General features: G+C 35.4%; 2 protein-coding genes across 2 annotated transcripts in view; both read right to left on the bottom strand.

Annotated features, from left to right (window-relative positions):
• The window catches only part of LOC127495189 (gastrula zinc finger protein XlCGF7.1-like), a 288,096-nt gene that overhangs the window by 163,224 nt on the left and 107,891 nt on the right, over positions 1–16,981 (bottom strand). The window lies entirely within an intron of this gene.
• Positions 1–16,981, bottom strand: part of cwf19l2 (CWF19 like cell cycle control factor 2) — a 28,177-nt gene that overhangs the window by 2,568 nt on the left and 8,628 nt on the right. Inside the window, exons 5-14 of the mRNA XM_051861777.1 lie at positions 15,970–16,089; positions 15,604–15,697; positions 14,069–14,184; positions 11,169–11,893; positions 9,173–9,275; positions 8,795–9,010; positions 7,950–8,087; positions 2,115–2,327; positions 597–713; positions 121–276 (exon numbers count right to left, since the gene is read on the bottom strand). Of these exons, the coding sequence (XP_051717737.1) occupies positions 121–276; positions 597–713; positions 2,115–2,327; positions 7,950–8,087; positions 8,795–9,010; positions 9,173–9,275; positions 11,169–11,893; positions 14,069–14,184; positions 15,604–15,697; positions 15,970–16,089 (1,998 nt within the window). The remainder of the gene's footprint in view (positions 1–120; positions 277–596; positions 714–2,114; positions 2,328–7,949; positions 8,088–8,794; positions 9,011–9,172; positions 9,276–11,168; positions 11,894–14,068; positions 14,185–15,603; positions 15,698–15,969; positions 16,090–16,981) is intronic.

The following is a 16,981-nucleotide window of genomic DNA, read 5'->3' on the forward strand; positions in this document are numbered from 1 at the left end:
CTATTAATATTCTACATGGAGCAAATGGTTTTTAATAGTAAGCTATAGCTACTGTTCGTTGCACTCTATTGTGAGGGTGTTTGTTCCAAGTGTGTGTGTGTGTGTGTGTGTGTGTGTTACCTTAAAGTAAATGGGTGCCATATCTCCGAGCTCTTTGGGCATAGGCACACACTCGTACACCATGTGCAGGTGTCTTTTCGGGCTCATATGAGTCTCCAAAAACACACAGTCCAACTCCTGAGACTCAAACATGCGGACCAAAGCACGACGGAACATCTACGAGAGAGCGATATTAGAGAGAAATCTGCTTTAGTCTGCTGGTTGTGTTGTTAGCATCTCCTTTCTAAGCAGTGATCTAGAGATACGGGTCAAGATGTTGTATAGAGTTATTGATTCTGAAATATGTGATATTGATGTTGAAATCTGTGCGTGTTTGGGCCCGAGGCAAAACATGTCTGTGTCATTACGTATTATATATTAAATATACATTCAAAGATAAATGAAACTACTTCTGAGTGGTGTTTGCCAGTGCAGAACTCGCCATAAACACTTCCAGAACATGTATACAAGAAAACTCGCGTTTGTAATGATTGTACCTGTATTTCGCTCCATATGTCCTCGTCCAGGCCTGTGGCCGCTGTGTGATGCTGGATGGGTACGATCAAACAATGACCTTCGGTCAGAGACACACTGTTCGGCAGACACAAGTACACCTGTGAGAGAAGAAACACACACACACACACGTCAGAGCTCAAGCTTGCGCATTAATGAGGACAGCTCGCTAAAACCTCGAGCCCGTCCCGCAGCCTGTCTTCTGTCATCCCAAACGCACATGGACAAACTGAGCATCTGGAGAAATCCTCTTAGCACAGCCGAGCACACGACACCAGAAATGGACAGGCTGGCAGAGAGATTAGTCTTTTTTGCTGAACACTTTTTTTTTTCTGACAGCATAAGCCAAAATGGTATTTAAGGCAAATTATTTTGTGTGTGTGTGTAAACAACAGCAAGATTTAGTATTTGTCCCAATACCTAGTGAGCTGCCTAGGTAGGCAGCAATATAAAATTGACATTTCAACCAAAAATCTTCATGTTAATGTCATGCATCAGCTACAAAATGATGAGTTTTTTACAGGTTTAAAGGGGTCCTTGATTATGATTTCACTTTTTTAACTTTAGTTAGTGTGTAATGTTGCTGTTTGAACATAAACAACATCTGCAAAGTTACGATGCTCAAAGTTCAATGCAAAGAGAGATATTTTCTTTTACCGAAATCACTTTTTAAGGACTACAACAAACGGCTGGTAGGGACTACAACGAGCATCTTCCCAGGTTGGTGACATCACTAACACTAAAATTTACATAAACCCGCCCCTGAGAACACACAACAAAGGGGGTGAGGCCATGTTGGGCTGCTTTAGAGAAGAGGAAGAGTTGTTGTAGTAGAGTGTTGTTGCCGTCATTTTACGCCGGACTGCTTCACAAACGAGGGTCAATTCAACGCTGGATTTGCACAAAAGATTAACATGACGGCACATGCTAGTGGATGAGTTGAATCAACTCCACAGCAACTACATAAATTTATCCACTAACCATTCAGAAACATCTAAAAGTTGTAACTTCTTCCTGAGTCTCTCCATCAGTGTCGACTCCGGTTTGAACAATGTAAGGCTGAACACCGTTACTGACAATCCTCATTTTGGCTGCGTGAGATTCTCCAGCTTTGTTGTTGTTGAGCAACCAAAGCGTGAGCTGTTAAAGCTCCGCCCTCTTCTGGAGCTGCAGCTCATTTGCATTTAAAGGGACACACACAAAAATGGCTTGTTTTTGCTCAAAACCAAGTAGGGGCAAATTTGACAAGCTATAATAAATGATCTGTGGGGTATTTTGAGCTGAAACTTCAGACACATTCTGGGGACACCAGAGACTTATATTACATCTTGTGAAAGGGGCATTATACGTCCTCTTTAATACTTGTAATTATGGTATATATAATTATAAAGAGATGCTAAACTAAATAATGATTCAAACCTGATTCTATAAAAATTCAAGTTTTTCAGCATGCAGAAGTTTTTGTCGTAAGCTGATATGAAACAGTAATATATATATCGTGCCTTGGTTCCGACGGCTGCGATGAGATGTTTGGGCAGTTCAGGGCTGTCGAAACAGTGCCGGCATTTTTCCATCCGCCCGGCTAACCTCCGCGTCTCCTGCACGGCTTTGTTCCTCTGCCTCTCCTCGTCTTGACCCGACCTTTCTTTCTGTGCCGCACTCGACACAAACATGTCATCCAGCGTGTAGTTATCACCGTCCATCTTCCCCATCATCTGCAAAACACGTCATTAAGAACACGTTCACGGCAAACATGGAGAAAAATACCTTTTTACAGAGTTGTGTTTGCCTGCACACTTTTATCATTAAAGGTTCACTTTATCTCGCATGTCTGTGAGTTTTATCTTGATTTAAAAGCTGAGAGCTGGATTAGGACAGAGGAATGAGAAATGTTTTATGAGTTCGACTATTCTTGTACTTTAATAGTAAGACAAGTACTTGGATAAAACAAATCTTGACACTGATCCTCTTAAACTGCAGCAGCATTTGTCCAAAATACTTTAGAAAAAGTACACTATCTTGCAACCTTTACATACTATTTATTTACAATATACTATGATTCATGGCACCCTAATTATTATCTTGTTTACTATTTTGGATAGACAATATGCAAATTAGGAAGGAGCCATGCACTTTTTCAGGAGTAACAGAGGTCAGAAAATGAAAATGAAGAAATTAAGACAGCCAAGAATATTAGTATTGTAATTTTACAGTTGTAATGTAAAATAAAATTATAGAATTATTATAGAATTGTATATTATTAAATAATTACTATTATATTATTAGTAATATATATATAATTATTTCTCTTAAATACTTTATTTTTATTTTTTTTAGTCATTTTTATTTAGTAGTAATAATAATAATAATAACATTATTATAAAAAGACCAGTTTGCAAATATTACAATAACTTCATCACAGTTGGTTCTAAATTCTATTAATGTTAGATTCTCAAACTTTAAATATATTTTTGAATTAATTTTTTTTATTTGAAATTTTGAACTTAACAATGATTAAAATTAAAATAATGAAATATTATTATTATTTTATAGCCATATTGTTATATAATAACATAAAATTGGCCAAATTCTGCAGCAAACATTATTACTATTATTTTTGAAATCACATTTTAAATTGCAATTACTAATCAGCAAAAAAGTTAACATGACGTAAGAATTAACAAAACTTCTACAGCATTTATTAATCGTAGTTAATGTTAATTTATTATTGAATATTTTTTACATTTCATTTAATACATTATTAAAATCAAATGTTGTATTTGTTAACATTAGTTAATGCACTGTGAACTAACATGAACAAACTATGAATAGCTGGATTCAACATTAAAAGATTAATAAATACTGTAACAAATGTATTGCTCATGTCAGTTAATACATTAACTACTGTCAACAAATGAACCTGTATGAATTGTGAAGTGTTACCGATTTTTTCCCCAAATCTTGCAGCCATACATTTCATTTGATTGGGCAAAAGGGGTCTTGAAACCCAACTGTGCAGTAGCGATTCGATTGGTCGTCTAAGATCACGTGATCTGACTGCACAGCAGAGGTCAGGTGCGGATTTACTGCTGATTGCTGGCAAAACTGCGGGTCATTATCTGGAGTAGAATCCAGAAAACAGCAGCAGATGTGACCAGGCCACAGGGATTACGCTAACAGAGAGCATGTATGTGTGTGTCTTGCTCTCTTCAGACACACCAACGCACACAAGAGTGAGAGAGGCTTAACGGTGTGGTACAACAAGCAGACAAAGAGGCAACGTATCCGTAGCAACGGGTGATCTGTGTGGGAGGCGTGTCTGTTCACACTGGCATGTTTGATTGACAGATGGAGAGGAGCCGAGGTGAGAGCGAGAGTGTTGGAGAGTCTGGCTGAAATCTTTTAATTCTACGTTTATTCTCTGCATCGCTGCTTTCAGACTCCAGCTGACAAAACCTTGACAGACCAGAGATTTTGAGCCTAGTGTAAGTGCAGTTCTGCTGGTAATGGTCTGGACTACATGTTCAGCAGACAGGAGATAAACACTCAAACAACTAGCTTTGTATTTTCTGAAGAAAACAGTAGAGCTTGCATGGCAGCAAAAGAAAAGTTTCAGGTAAATATAGGTTTTAGAACGCGTTCTGGTTTCAATCGAACGCTTGTGAATCAACACATAACACGACACTGTAAAGGCGGCTATTAAGGGTTAAATAGATGCAAAAATTCAGCATGCAACAAAATCAAGAATGCAGATATTACAATAACTTCATCACAGCTGGTTCTACATTCTATTAGTTTGAGTCAAAGAGTGATTTTAAATGATTAAAATTAAAATAATGAATCAAATAAATAATTAATTAAATAATTAGGATTATTATTTATATTGATAATAAACTGAAGTTAAATAAACTGGAAAAGACAACAAAGTTGCAAAAACAAAAAACAACAAAAAAAAACATGCATATTTCTTTGTGCAAATAAATGCATGAGAGAAAACCATTTGCATTAGTGGTTCAACGGATCACAAAACTCACGGTTCGGATCATATCACGGTTATTAAGTCACGGATCAGATCATTTTTCGGATCAGCACAAAAAAAAGTTGAGGGGTGGGTGGTAACTGCATTTATTACTTAGCCCACTTTATCTACTCCGATACCACAGCAGAAACTTCTAGCCTAACTAATGCATTATTAAAGGCAAGTGAACAGACTGTAAAAAGAACAAATACTGTACACCAATTACAAGCACAGATAAACACAACATAAAGTTACAAATAAAGTATAAGGTCTAACTGTAGTATTAATTTTCGTGTACAGAAATGTAATAATTAAATGTAAAATGACACTGTTCACTGGATGAATTTAATATAGATTAATCTTTGTTAAAGCTGTGTTTTGTTGTTTGATTTACATGACAGACTGATTTACCATTCATCTGAATGGTACGAAACTTGGTAAAGGTTTTGGCACTTGCTATGTGAACACACACAAAAAAAAATCATGGACATGATTCAAAAAGGTTAAATGGTCCTGAAAAAAAGTCACACTTGTATTGTTAATGACCGCATTGGAAACAAATGGGAAGCGAAATTCATCTAGTGGAAGCGTTTGGTACTGCGCCCAAACAAATTCTTACTGAAAGCTCATTTTTTGAGATCTCAACCTCAAATTTGGAACACAACTAGATTTATGGCTTTGATTTTCTCACACTTTTAGAGTAAAACCTGTTTTGGAAAAAATATATTTCATATAAAATTTTAAAATAATATTTATATGCATTTTTCATAACAACAAACTTAAACTTTTACTTTCACTTTTGAACTGATATACAACAGTTTAAGTTGGAAATTTCATTTGAGGTCTATGCTCAAAAAGTGTTTAATAGGTAATAAATGGATCATAACTATTCAATAAATATAATTTAGCACCATAAAATCCTCTAAAAATACAAAATATTAAATAAAAAGCATTATCGAACTAAAATATAGTACATTCATTTCATTGAAATAAAAAAATTTGTCATTTTTGACCGCCACACGAGCAGCACCAGAGGGTTAAGCATAATATTTAATAGAACAAAAATGACCAAAAAGAAATGGATGCAGAAAGAGACCAAGCACATTTCAGTATGCAAAAAACAATTGACCCTTTGCCGGGAGTTTGATTGACAAGCGATCTAACCAATCATAACGCCGAATCCGCCATTTTGTCCGACAAAGCAGTCAGGAGTTAAAAGATTAACTTCTGTGGACTTAAGATTAACCTGGTGTGTACTGACGTCTTTCCGCGTTTGAAACAACATTCCTTCTGATGTTCATTCATGTTTATTTGATGCTATAAATTAACTAGTAGGAAGAGATGATCGGTTCACGAGCCGCTTAAGCTGAGGCGCTACAGCGATCTGTCACGACACATTAAAGAACCACAAAATGGTTTTTATTATTCGAATTTCTTTAAAAATTACAGTTTGAAAGCCGGGACTTTGATTAATATCATAAGTAACCTGCTCTGTCTTGTCTGTCGACGCGTTGTCAGTGTCCTCTTTGCTCCGCGATGTATTTTTCACTCTGTGTGGCGTGACAGCGACATGGCTTGTTGGACAAAGCAACAGTAACTAAGGGGGGCGGGTCTTTGAGAAGGATCAATTGCAGCATGCAAAAACCGTGATGACGTCATGTCGCTGTCAGTTCGATTTTAAATAGCGAACATTCTATCAATGTGAGGTAATGTTCTAAAAATGATCTGCCACAGTTTGAATGGAGACTGACATTATGCAGTTCCAGGTGAATGAAGGCAACAACATCAACAAAGACGAAACACACAATGTTTGAGAAATATCAAAACAACGCTGCCTTACATGCACTGTGATGACACAAACACATTCACACATAACTACACACTCAATTTTGGCTGCTGCTGGTGAAATTGGTGAAATAAATATATTAATAACACTTTTAGCTGCTATGTTATGGTAACTTGGCAGGGAGAGAGAGACAGTGAGATGTGCTGCTAAAATGTGCAAATGTTTGTCACTTTCATATTTCTCGTCTCCATGGCGACAGTGACGTCTTAGTTTATTATAACAGATTTTTAGCAGCCCTGCCCGGTTTAAAGTCTGAGAAGCAGTAAATCATATCGGAGGACAGACTGAGAGATTGATCACACGAATGTTGTGGCCTTCACCGAGACCATCTGCTGATGCCAGTCTGGCTCGCGACGATAGATGACCGCAGAAAAATATAAGGCTGTTTGTGCGTGTCTGTGGTTCACAAACTCATTTCTGATACATTTGGCATTTACATTTTTTCTCCAAGCCCAAAAACGCAAAAAAAAAAAACCTTTATGCCTAAATGAAAGATAACATAATTGAATTGCATATAAAATTTCCTTGCATTTGGATTACACAGTTTTTAACATAAACTAATAAATTTAATGTGATGCATTGTTGTCAGTCATACATAAATGAAACAGGTAAGATTTCTGTAAAAGTACTAATAAACCAAATGCGTTTTGAATGCACAATAACAATACTTATATATTTATCATCAATAAATCAAATTTCTTTCAATCTCATATATTTTAACTTGTTCCACAGCTAGCTATATATTTTTTTTACCATGTTCATATTTTTTAAATGTATATTATATAAATAAATATGGCCACACTTTAGTTCAGGGTCCAATTCTCACTATTAACTAACTATTAACTATGACTTTTGCCTCAATAAACCCCTAATTACTGCTTATTAATAGTTAGTAAGGTGTTAAGTTTAGGTATTGTGTAGGATTAAGGGATGTAGAATATGGTCATGCAGAATAAGGCATTAATATGTGCTTAATAAGTACTAATAAACAGCCAATATCCTAGTAATATGCATGCTAATAAGAAACTAGTTAATGAGAATTGGACCCTAAACTAAAGTGTTACCATAAAAGTATATAAATATATTTAAATGAACAGATCCATGATGCTTCTAAGCAGTTATGATTATCTAATTAAAATCAAAAAGTTGCAAATATTTTTTTATTGAGAGCAAAAATCTTACCCGTTTCATTGATGTATGACTTACAAACATGCATCACGATTAAGTTCAGTAGTTTGTTTATATTAAAACTGTGTACTCCAAATTGATGTAAATTTTATATGCAATTCAAATACATAAATCTTAAATTTATACAGTAGCCCTAAATATTTTTTTAATGTGTCTCACAGTAGAAAATGAATGACCTCCAGTTACTTTTCCACTGCAATGTTTTTATGAACGTCCCTTTAGAATTACAGACTGTTTCACACTGTCAATCATCAGTGTTTGGTGTGTAAGAAGTGTGGCGCTCACCTTGGCGGCCATGCGTGAATAAAGAGCGTTCTGATCTTCCGCAGAGCTCATCTTCTCCCGTCTGACCATCTCTCGCAGATCCATACCATCATCACTCTCAAAATAGCGCACACGCTCTCCGTCCTGATGCGTCTCGATCTAAAAAACACATTAGAGGAGAAAATGTGACCTCATTTGAAGTTGTGTAGTTTGCCAGGCTTCAAGTAAATGTTAATTTAAAGAGGACCTATTCTTTTTTCCATGTTCATCTGTCTTTAGTGTGTAATATTGCTGTTTAAGCATGAAAAAATCCCTCCAGATGGAGTTATTCTCTATATCAGTGTCACTGTTTCTGATCTCCCTGAAACGCCTCCATTGTAGTCTTGAGTTTTCTTCCGTCACAATATTCCTCATTTAAATAATTCATACGCAGAATAAAGGGGCGGGACCTGGTTGAGTTAGTTAGTAGTGTGTTGAAACTGGCGGTTATGGTAAAGGGCGGGACATTTCCTAAACATGCTTGAAGCTCTCAACCAATCACAACACACTGGTCCAGCTGACCAATTAGAGCACATTGTGTTTTCAGAAGGAGGGGCTTCATAGAGACAGGAACTAAACAGAGCGTTACTGACAGACTGGGAAGAGAGGAGCTGCAACAATGGAGAATATGAGGAAAATAATGAACATTCAAGCATGAAAACCTTCTAGTAGAGACAAAAACAACATCAAGACTATGTAAAAAAACCCTTAAAAGTAAATAAAAGTGCCAAAGTTAGCAAAATCACATCGAAACAAGAACATTGACATAAACAGTGTTACTTTAATCAATTAGATAATCTGATGTTGGGTGCGTAAGCCTATCTCACTGCTTTTCGCTTCCTCCGTCCTCCTCTAGGCTCCAGCGGTTGCGACGGGGCGTTGACCGGCCAGGCACGTCCCGAATGGTCGGTTCTGAACAGCACCACTTCCTTCTCTGAGTCTGTTGGTGCAGACACTTGTTTGGTCTGCTCTTTTCTTTGAGCTCGGCTCTCTTTGGCTCGACGGGCAGCATCCATCTGAGCTTTTAGTTTTTCCAACAGGGCCTGCGGTTATTCACACATAAATCTGACATCAGTAAAACACACCATCGGTTTCTGACAGTCTATTACGAGCATTCAAGAACAGTCTTAAAAACTAGTGAGCTTCCTATTTAGACAGCATTTTCTTTCTGGATACGCTGCTCAGGAAGGTTTAGATCAGCTCACCGTGTTTCCCATGAGTTCCGCCTTGACGAGTTTGGCTCCCAGTTTATTCATCTCTTCATCCGTCAGGATCATCTCTTCCTCCTCCTCTTCCTCACTCTCTGAACTGGAAGATTAACAAACCCAATCAGTTTTAGCATAAGTAACAATCATAAAAGGAAGTGTAAAAATGTCAAGAACTTGTATAGAACAAATACATTTCCCTGACTTCACCATTAATCAGTTGCAATTACTAGACACAAATTACTAATAATCGTGTTGATCCATACAGATTTGTAAACAAATCACTTTTAGAACACGTTTGACCAATTCACTGAAAAAGACCAACACAAAACAGACACAAATTAGACATCACTATGACTTCATCTTGTGTGGAGCTTGTTTTACTCCACACAAGATCAATATCAACCTGATTAGATATTTTAAAGCAAAGCAAAACTAGGAAAAAACATTATAGAAATTTCTATGGCTTTTCCAGGTCTGAAAAAGCAGCTTTGAAATACCTTGACATTTGTATGATTTATATGAGCATTAGGAAAGCTTGTGAAATCCAAAAATGGAGTTCTAAAGTGCCTGAATTCATGATTTGAGTTCTAAATTAGTGCTCTAGAATTCATAGAGTTCTAATGCGTATGTAAAATGTTAATATTGCTACAATATATTATACATTAACATACATCATACATTAAAATATCTTATAATAATATACTAGTCAAATATATTATTCAGCAATAAATGTAAAAATATAAATATTTGGCTATAAATAATTAAAAGTAAAATAAATTAATATATATTAGAATATATTACATATTAATATATCATATATTAAAATATATTACTCAATTATATTATTTTATATTTTATATAAATGTAATATGATACATGTAACACACATATATGGAAATAAATGTAAAATATATTAATATATTATTATAATATCTTATATATTTATATACATCATACATTAATATATTTTATAATAATATATTATATTATTTAAATATTTTATTCTGCAATAAATGTGAAATATATTGTATTTTATAATTATAATCAGTACATTTTAAGCTTCCTCATATACGGGACTAATGCAAAATATATTAATATATTATCATAATATATTATATATTATTATATATTTGTATACATCATACATTAATATATTTTATAATAATATATTATATATTATTATATATTTGTATACATCATACATTAATATATTTTATAATAATATATTATGTTATTTAACTATAGTATTTTGCAATAAATGTCAAATATGTTAATATATTATCATAATATATATTATTATATTATTTAAATATATTATTTTGCAATAAATGTCAAATATATTAATATATTATCATAATATTATTATATATTCATGTACATCATACATTAATATATTTTATAATAATATATTACATTATTTAAATATCTTATTTTGCAATAAATGTCAAATATATTTTATAATTATAATCAGTGATTTTTAGGCTTCCTCATATACGGGTTTTTCAAGACTGTGAGAATCATAGTTCTTAAAAAAAAAAAAAAACAGTAGTTAAAATAATTAAATTAATTCTTAAAGTAAGAAATATCTTGATTATTTGATGTTTTCACTTATTTTAAAGCTTGTTTTTAAATTGTTTTAAGTCAAGAGAAGAGTTATACAATGTTCAGTGTCAGACAACCAGCAAAATATTGAAACAAAATGTTGCATTCTAACGTGGGAGTGAAGGTCAGAATGATATCCACCTTACTTTTCAACAGAGAAAGTAAGCTATTTTCTGTTAATGTGTGAGACTTCAGGTTCATTAGTTGCCATAGGTAAACAACTAGAAGAATAACGAAGTGCAGTAAATGGTAAAACTATTCGCGCAACAAACCAGTGTGTTTATAATTACGACAATACATTCAAATGATATGGTAAGAAATACCAGTTTGCAAGAAGCTTTTTGTGCAGCAAAAAATATCTAGAAGCCTTGCTCCTATTCTTCATTCTGACCTGCTGACTGACGTTGTTTTGCTCTCATCCTGCAGGGCGGCGCTCTTCTCTGTGTCTCTCTGTGGTGTTGGTGTCGCTTTTGAGTCCTGCACAGCACTGCTCTTCCTCCACGCAGCTACAACACCACTATTACCATTATCATCATCATAAACAGGTTTTCTGAATGCTGTACTCTGATTGGATGAAGAGCCCTTCAGTCCCCCCCTCCTCAACCCCGGCCCTCCGCTCACATCCTCATCAGCATCTGAGGGTTTGAGGAACTTGTCCTTGAGGCTGGACAGAGAGGAAGTGCCATGTCTCTGAGACTGCGGATCCTCATCTGGATCCGGCCGGGATCTCGGTTCGCGTTCGTCACGGCCTCGAGAACTCCTCTCAAAGTCTCGCTCTCTTTCTGTCTCAGCATTTGGAGATCCATCTTGTCGTCCTCTCCTCCATCTCTCCCTCCCGTCTTCTCGGTCATCTCTCCTCCATCTCTCTCTCCCTTCTTCCCTGTCGTCTCTCCTCCATTTCTCTCTCCCTTCTTCCCTGTCGTCTCTCCTCCATCTCTCTCTCCCTTCTTCCCTGTCATCTCTCCTCCATCTCTCTCTCCCTTCTTCTCTGTCGTCTCTCCTCCATCTTTCTCTCCCCTCATTTCGGTCTCCTCTTCTCTCACCCCTCTCTTCTCTTCTCTCTCCATACGCAGCCTCTTCCGCCTCTCGCAGTCTCTTCTGGAATTCTTCCATGGACTATGGGGGGAAGAGAGAATCATCAAAACACATCATTGAGGCCAGTTTCCACCAAAAGTAAAACAAATTCACTACAGTTTAGTACCGGTCAGCCCCAGTGTGAAATGGTCAATTGGAAAGCACTGATTCCATTTAAAATACACATATGGGTTTTAGGGAGACTGGTTCCAGAAGTGAAAATAACCATGAGCTCTGAAGGTAATAACTGATATATCAGTATGTCAGCATAATTTCAACTTAATTTTAAAAAACATTTTTATGAGCTAGACTATTAATACAACTCACACACACACACACACACGTGTGCATATATACAACAGTTCTTTCTGGTTCTTGAATCTAATTGGCTGAGAGCTGTGCGATATTCTAGGCACTCCTACCTTTTCACCGTTTGTATCACTTCACTTGAAGCGACTGACATGGTGGCCGAGCAAATCCACTGTATTTTTTACAAATACTACACTTGTTGTACCACGAACTGTAGTTTTAAGAGTTTTTTTTTAGGTGAGAATGTAGTTGTTTAGACCTGAAATATGTGACTCATATTTAATCATAGTGCCTATTTTACAATTTGTTTAGATGTTTTCGAAGATGCAAGCTCCAGGCCGTCAGCGGCCGTTCAGGGCTCGAGTACCCGCCGAGAACAGCTTAATCTCGGCCAGTGCTTCAGGGATTTGCCGCTGTCTTATAGTGGTTAAAAATGAGAGACAATTCATTTTGGGTACATAAATGTTCAATCTTTGGTCTTATTAATCTATTACTTGTTCTTGAGCAAATCAAATTGGGCTATGTTAAATTTAACTTATATCCTGTAAAGCACTGCTTTTGTAGGTTTGACTGAATTGTACACATGTGTTTATTTCCTGTTGCCATTTATAATGGCTATTGTTGTTAATTAAAATATTGTTGTTCAGTAAATATTATTTTATATAAATAATATGTTGTATTTGGTATTGAGAAAGGGTCCATTAGTGCGTAATATGAATTAAATGAAAGTTACATTAATACACCATTAGATGGCGGCAAACTTTGAGTAAATGAGTCAGTCATAAGAGACTTTTAATGTGAAAGAGACTTTTGTAAACAAAGGACGTTGTTTTAGCGCTGTATGTTATGGAAGATTCCCTTAACTGTAAACAGGACAAATACAAAGATCGCTCTCCTCAGCGGACATTCAAACAGATTTTTATAATGGATATAATATTATGGACATCGACCTGAGGAATGAATGTTATATCAGACACGGGTAATGCTCTCTCAAGCGATCTCTCTCTCAATAATACTGTACAAAATGCAGTGAGTTTCAATGGAGGGACTCAACGTTCCTTCATTACTAGTTCTAAGTGACCATCAACTTGAGATTTGCGGAAGGAAGTAGTTCTCCACAAAAGAGTGTTTTAAAGACACTCTGTTGTTCTTATTTATTTACACACTTGTGCCGTCGAACTGTTGTATAAAAGCAGTATCACACGAGTATCTGTGCGATATGGCTGTATATCAGCACGGCTGTGCAGGCCGAGTGCAGTAGGTAATCAAAGCGTGCTGATCTTGACAATAACTTTTGTAACTTTAATAAGGATTAATCTATATTTTATTTATATAAAGAAAACTATGCAGTGTTATTTTACATTTGATTTCAATTTATGAACATTTATTTGTGCTATTGCTAATTTGCTTATTTGTTCTTATTGTATTACTGACTGTTTATTACTTGTCTTTAATAATGTTTGAAATTTATTTTAGTCTAGTTTATTAGACTAGTCTAGTTGGTTGTTCTTTAGGCTGCTGATTTTTGTTCATGTTATTTAGCTGCAAAAGAATGTTTTGCAAAAAGACAGAATTAATATGCTTGATGTCTAAATGTCTGACTTTTACCATATTAGAATCGAAACTGGGAATCTACAAGAATCGGAATCGATAAGAAGAATCGTAACTGGATTCAGAATCAATAAAATTCAAATGATACCCAACCCTACTGGGAGGTATAAAATAATATGACAATATTGCTTCCTTTTTGGTTACACACAGCAATGAATACACAGCATAACCAGTTTCATGAATGAATGACTTCTATGAGCTCTTCGTCAGTCGCAGGGGAAGAAAACGTACAGTGTGTTGAAGTACAGAGAGATGTGTGTTTATTTACCACTGCCGTGTGTGTGTGTGTGTGCTCACCCCATATCTCTCCGCCACCACGCTCTCCACACTGCGCTGTTCTCTGTCGGCCTGCTCTTTCATCCTCTGATACGACTTCCTGAGCCAGCTCACCCCTCCATCATTCACCACTCCAGCTGAGGCAGAGAGAAATCTGTGTAAAACATCTGTGAAATAAACACTTCCCGCTCAGCATGTAGAGAGCGCAGATAAGAGCGACTGCACTGTCAGCTTATAGTCAACATGAAACGGCCCATTCTAATAACGTGACAAATTTCAGAATGAAACAGTGTATTGAAATGACAAAAAGAAAATGCAGGGAATCAATCATGAAAAATGAAAGAGGACGAGAGCAGCTGGTTGGCTTTAAACTGTCTCAGTCACAGCCAACAAAGCTTTTAGCAACTTGGGTTATAGTATTAATAATTTCACGTAGCCTGATTTTTGACTTAAAGTTTGGTGCCAAATTGCAGCTTATTTTGGCTGAAAACAGACCAGTTAGAAATCAAAAAGTTATCTGATCAACATGTAACAGGGTTATTATCGTTAACTAAACCTTTAAAAGAGCATTTTAATAGAAATAAAGCTGAAATAAAATATAAATATTAGTTGAAAAACTTAAACTAAATGAAAATTAGAAATGTTGCCTTGGCAATAAACTGAAATAAGGTTAAGCTGAAGCACTAAAATCATTAACTGGAAATAAATAAAAACTAAAACAGAAATAAAAATAAATTAAACTAAATAGCAATTTAAAAAATAAATAAAACTAAAAGTAAAAATTACTAAAAAATTAAACTAAAATTAACACTGAAAACTAGAAATATAAAAAATAATACAAAATAATAATCCAATTCAAAATATTAATAAAACAAAAATAAAAGTAAACAATCAATGTGCCTTTTATGTGATGCGTATGGGTGTATAAACATGAAAATGGACACAAATAGAGGTTGAGAAGATGGGTTTTTACAGCCCATGTTAATTTGAACTGACATTACAGATATCTGTTGTAAAGAGCGTCTAAAAATAAAACAAAAATGTCAAAGGTCATTGCTGACATGCTCTACACTGAATAAATTTGGTGTAGGATTTACTTTAAAACAATTTTCACTCAGAAATTGCTAGAAAATTTCACAAATAATTACAAAGAAACTGCAAGTAACACATTGAATTAATATGAAATTTTCAAGTAGAAAAATGTAAATAGTATTTTCTAGTATAACGTAAACCCAATAACCAAAAAATAATTTTTTACAGTGAGTTTTTAATGGAATTTTACACAAAGTGTACTGCCTGCAGCTGTGAGATGAAAATAATCAAATTTATTTAGGGCCTCTTTTAAATGTTGAATTAATTGAATGACTGGTATACGAGCGCCTAAAAGTGCGTATGCTCTTCAGTTGACATATGCGTAATAACATTTTCACGTCAGTTTCTGCCTTTATTAAACCCTGACATCCTCATTTTTGATGTAGGAGAAAATCCATGGTATTTAGGATCAAATCCAATCATATGGGCGTTTTATAAACGAGGCCCCTTGTTTCGGCATTCACCTTTTCTAACTGCAGTACTGGAGGTGTCCTTTGGGGGCAGACCACTTCCTCCATCCTTCCAGTAAGGGTTTAACTCTAACTTGTGAAGACCAGCCTGAGAGACAGAGAGACACACATGATAAACACAAACACACACACTCCTCATACAACAAAAACACTCAACAAAAGTGATCATTTCAACACTTTGTTTGATTGACTGGTCTAAACACACGTTCAACATACACATAATCAGAAATGTTTCTTGAACAGCAAATCATCATGTTAGAATGATTTCTGAAGGATCATGTGACACTGAAGACTGGAGTAATGATGCTGAAAATTCAGCTTTGATCACAGGAATAAATTACATTTTAAAACATCGCTCACCTGTTCAATAGACTTTGCTTTCTCCCTCTCCGCCTCTTTCTCTGCTTCTTTCTGTGCTCGTTTCTCCGCCACGGAGGTCGTCTTCATTGCCAGGAAGTCAAAGGTCATCCATTCGTCTCTCTAGTAAAGGTCACACGGACAAAGACTAATTAAACTTGGAATATTGCATAAAACATTTGCGAATAAAGCACTATTTCCATCCCACGCGTTTAAGAGAAAAAACTCTTCCCAGGAAACTGACAAAAAGTAATGAAAGTAATAAAAAGTTGCTGCATTCGGGGTAGCTTGTGACATCTTTCCTACATAATACATTACTTGTGCCTCAGACAAAATGCAAAAGCAAACACCTAATGTTTCTTGTGAGACAGTTCTGGCAGGTAATTATACCAGCTCATTCTGATGACAGACTTTGGCTCAGGCATTTCAGAATGACTAAAACAATATTTTAGATGCAATGAGATTGGTCTGCTGATTATGTCACGTTTATATCTTGTTCTGTTGATTCCATAGTTTTTATTGTCACCATTTACCTGAGTTCTTGTCTATTAGAAGTTATCATGGTTTGTGATTAGTTCACACCTGTTCCCTATTCCGTTGATTATCATTCCTTGGGTATTTAAGCACACAGTTTTCCTTGGTTCCTTGTGTTGCTTTAATGTTGATTTGTATTGTGTTCTATTCGTTCATCGCGTCACGCATTATTCTCATAATTTGACTGTACATGTTAAAGGGTTAGTTCACACAAAAATTACAGTTCAGTCACTAATTACTTATTAATTACTAAATTAATTACCCTAATGTCGTTCCACACCTGTAAGACCTTTGTTCATCTTCAGAACACAAATTAAAATCTGATGGCTCAGTGAGGCCTGCATTGCAGCAAGATAATTAACACTTTCAGATGCCCAGAGCATATTTAAAACAGCTCATGTGACTACAGTGGTTCAACCTTAATGTTATGAAGCGACAAGAATACTTTTTGTGCAGCCAAAAATAACAAAATAACGACTTT

The sequence above is a fragment of the Ctenopharyngodon idella genome, chromosome 15 (genome assembly GCF_019924925.1).
Source record: "Ctenopharyngodon idella isolate HZGC_01 chromosome 15, HZGC01, whole genome shotgun sequence".
Lineage (NCBI taxonomy): Eukaryota > Metazoa > Chordata > Actinopteri > Cypriniformes > Xenocyprididae > Ctenopharyngodon > Ctenopharyngodon idella.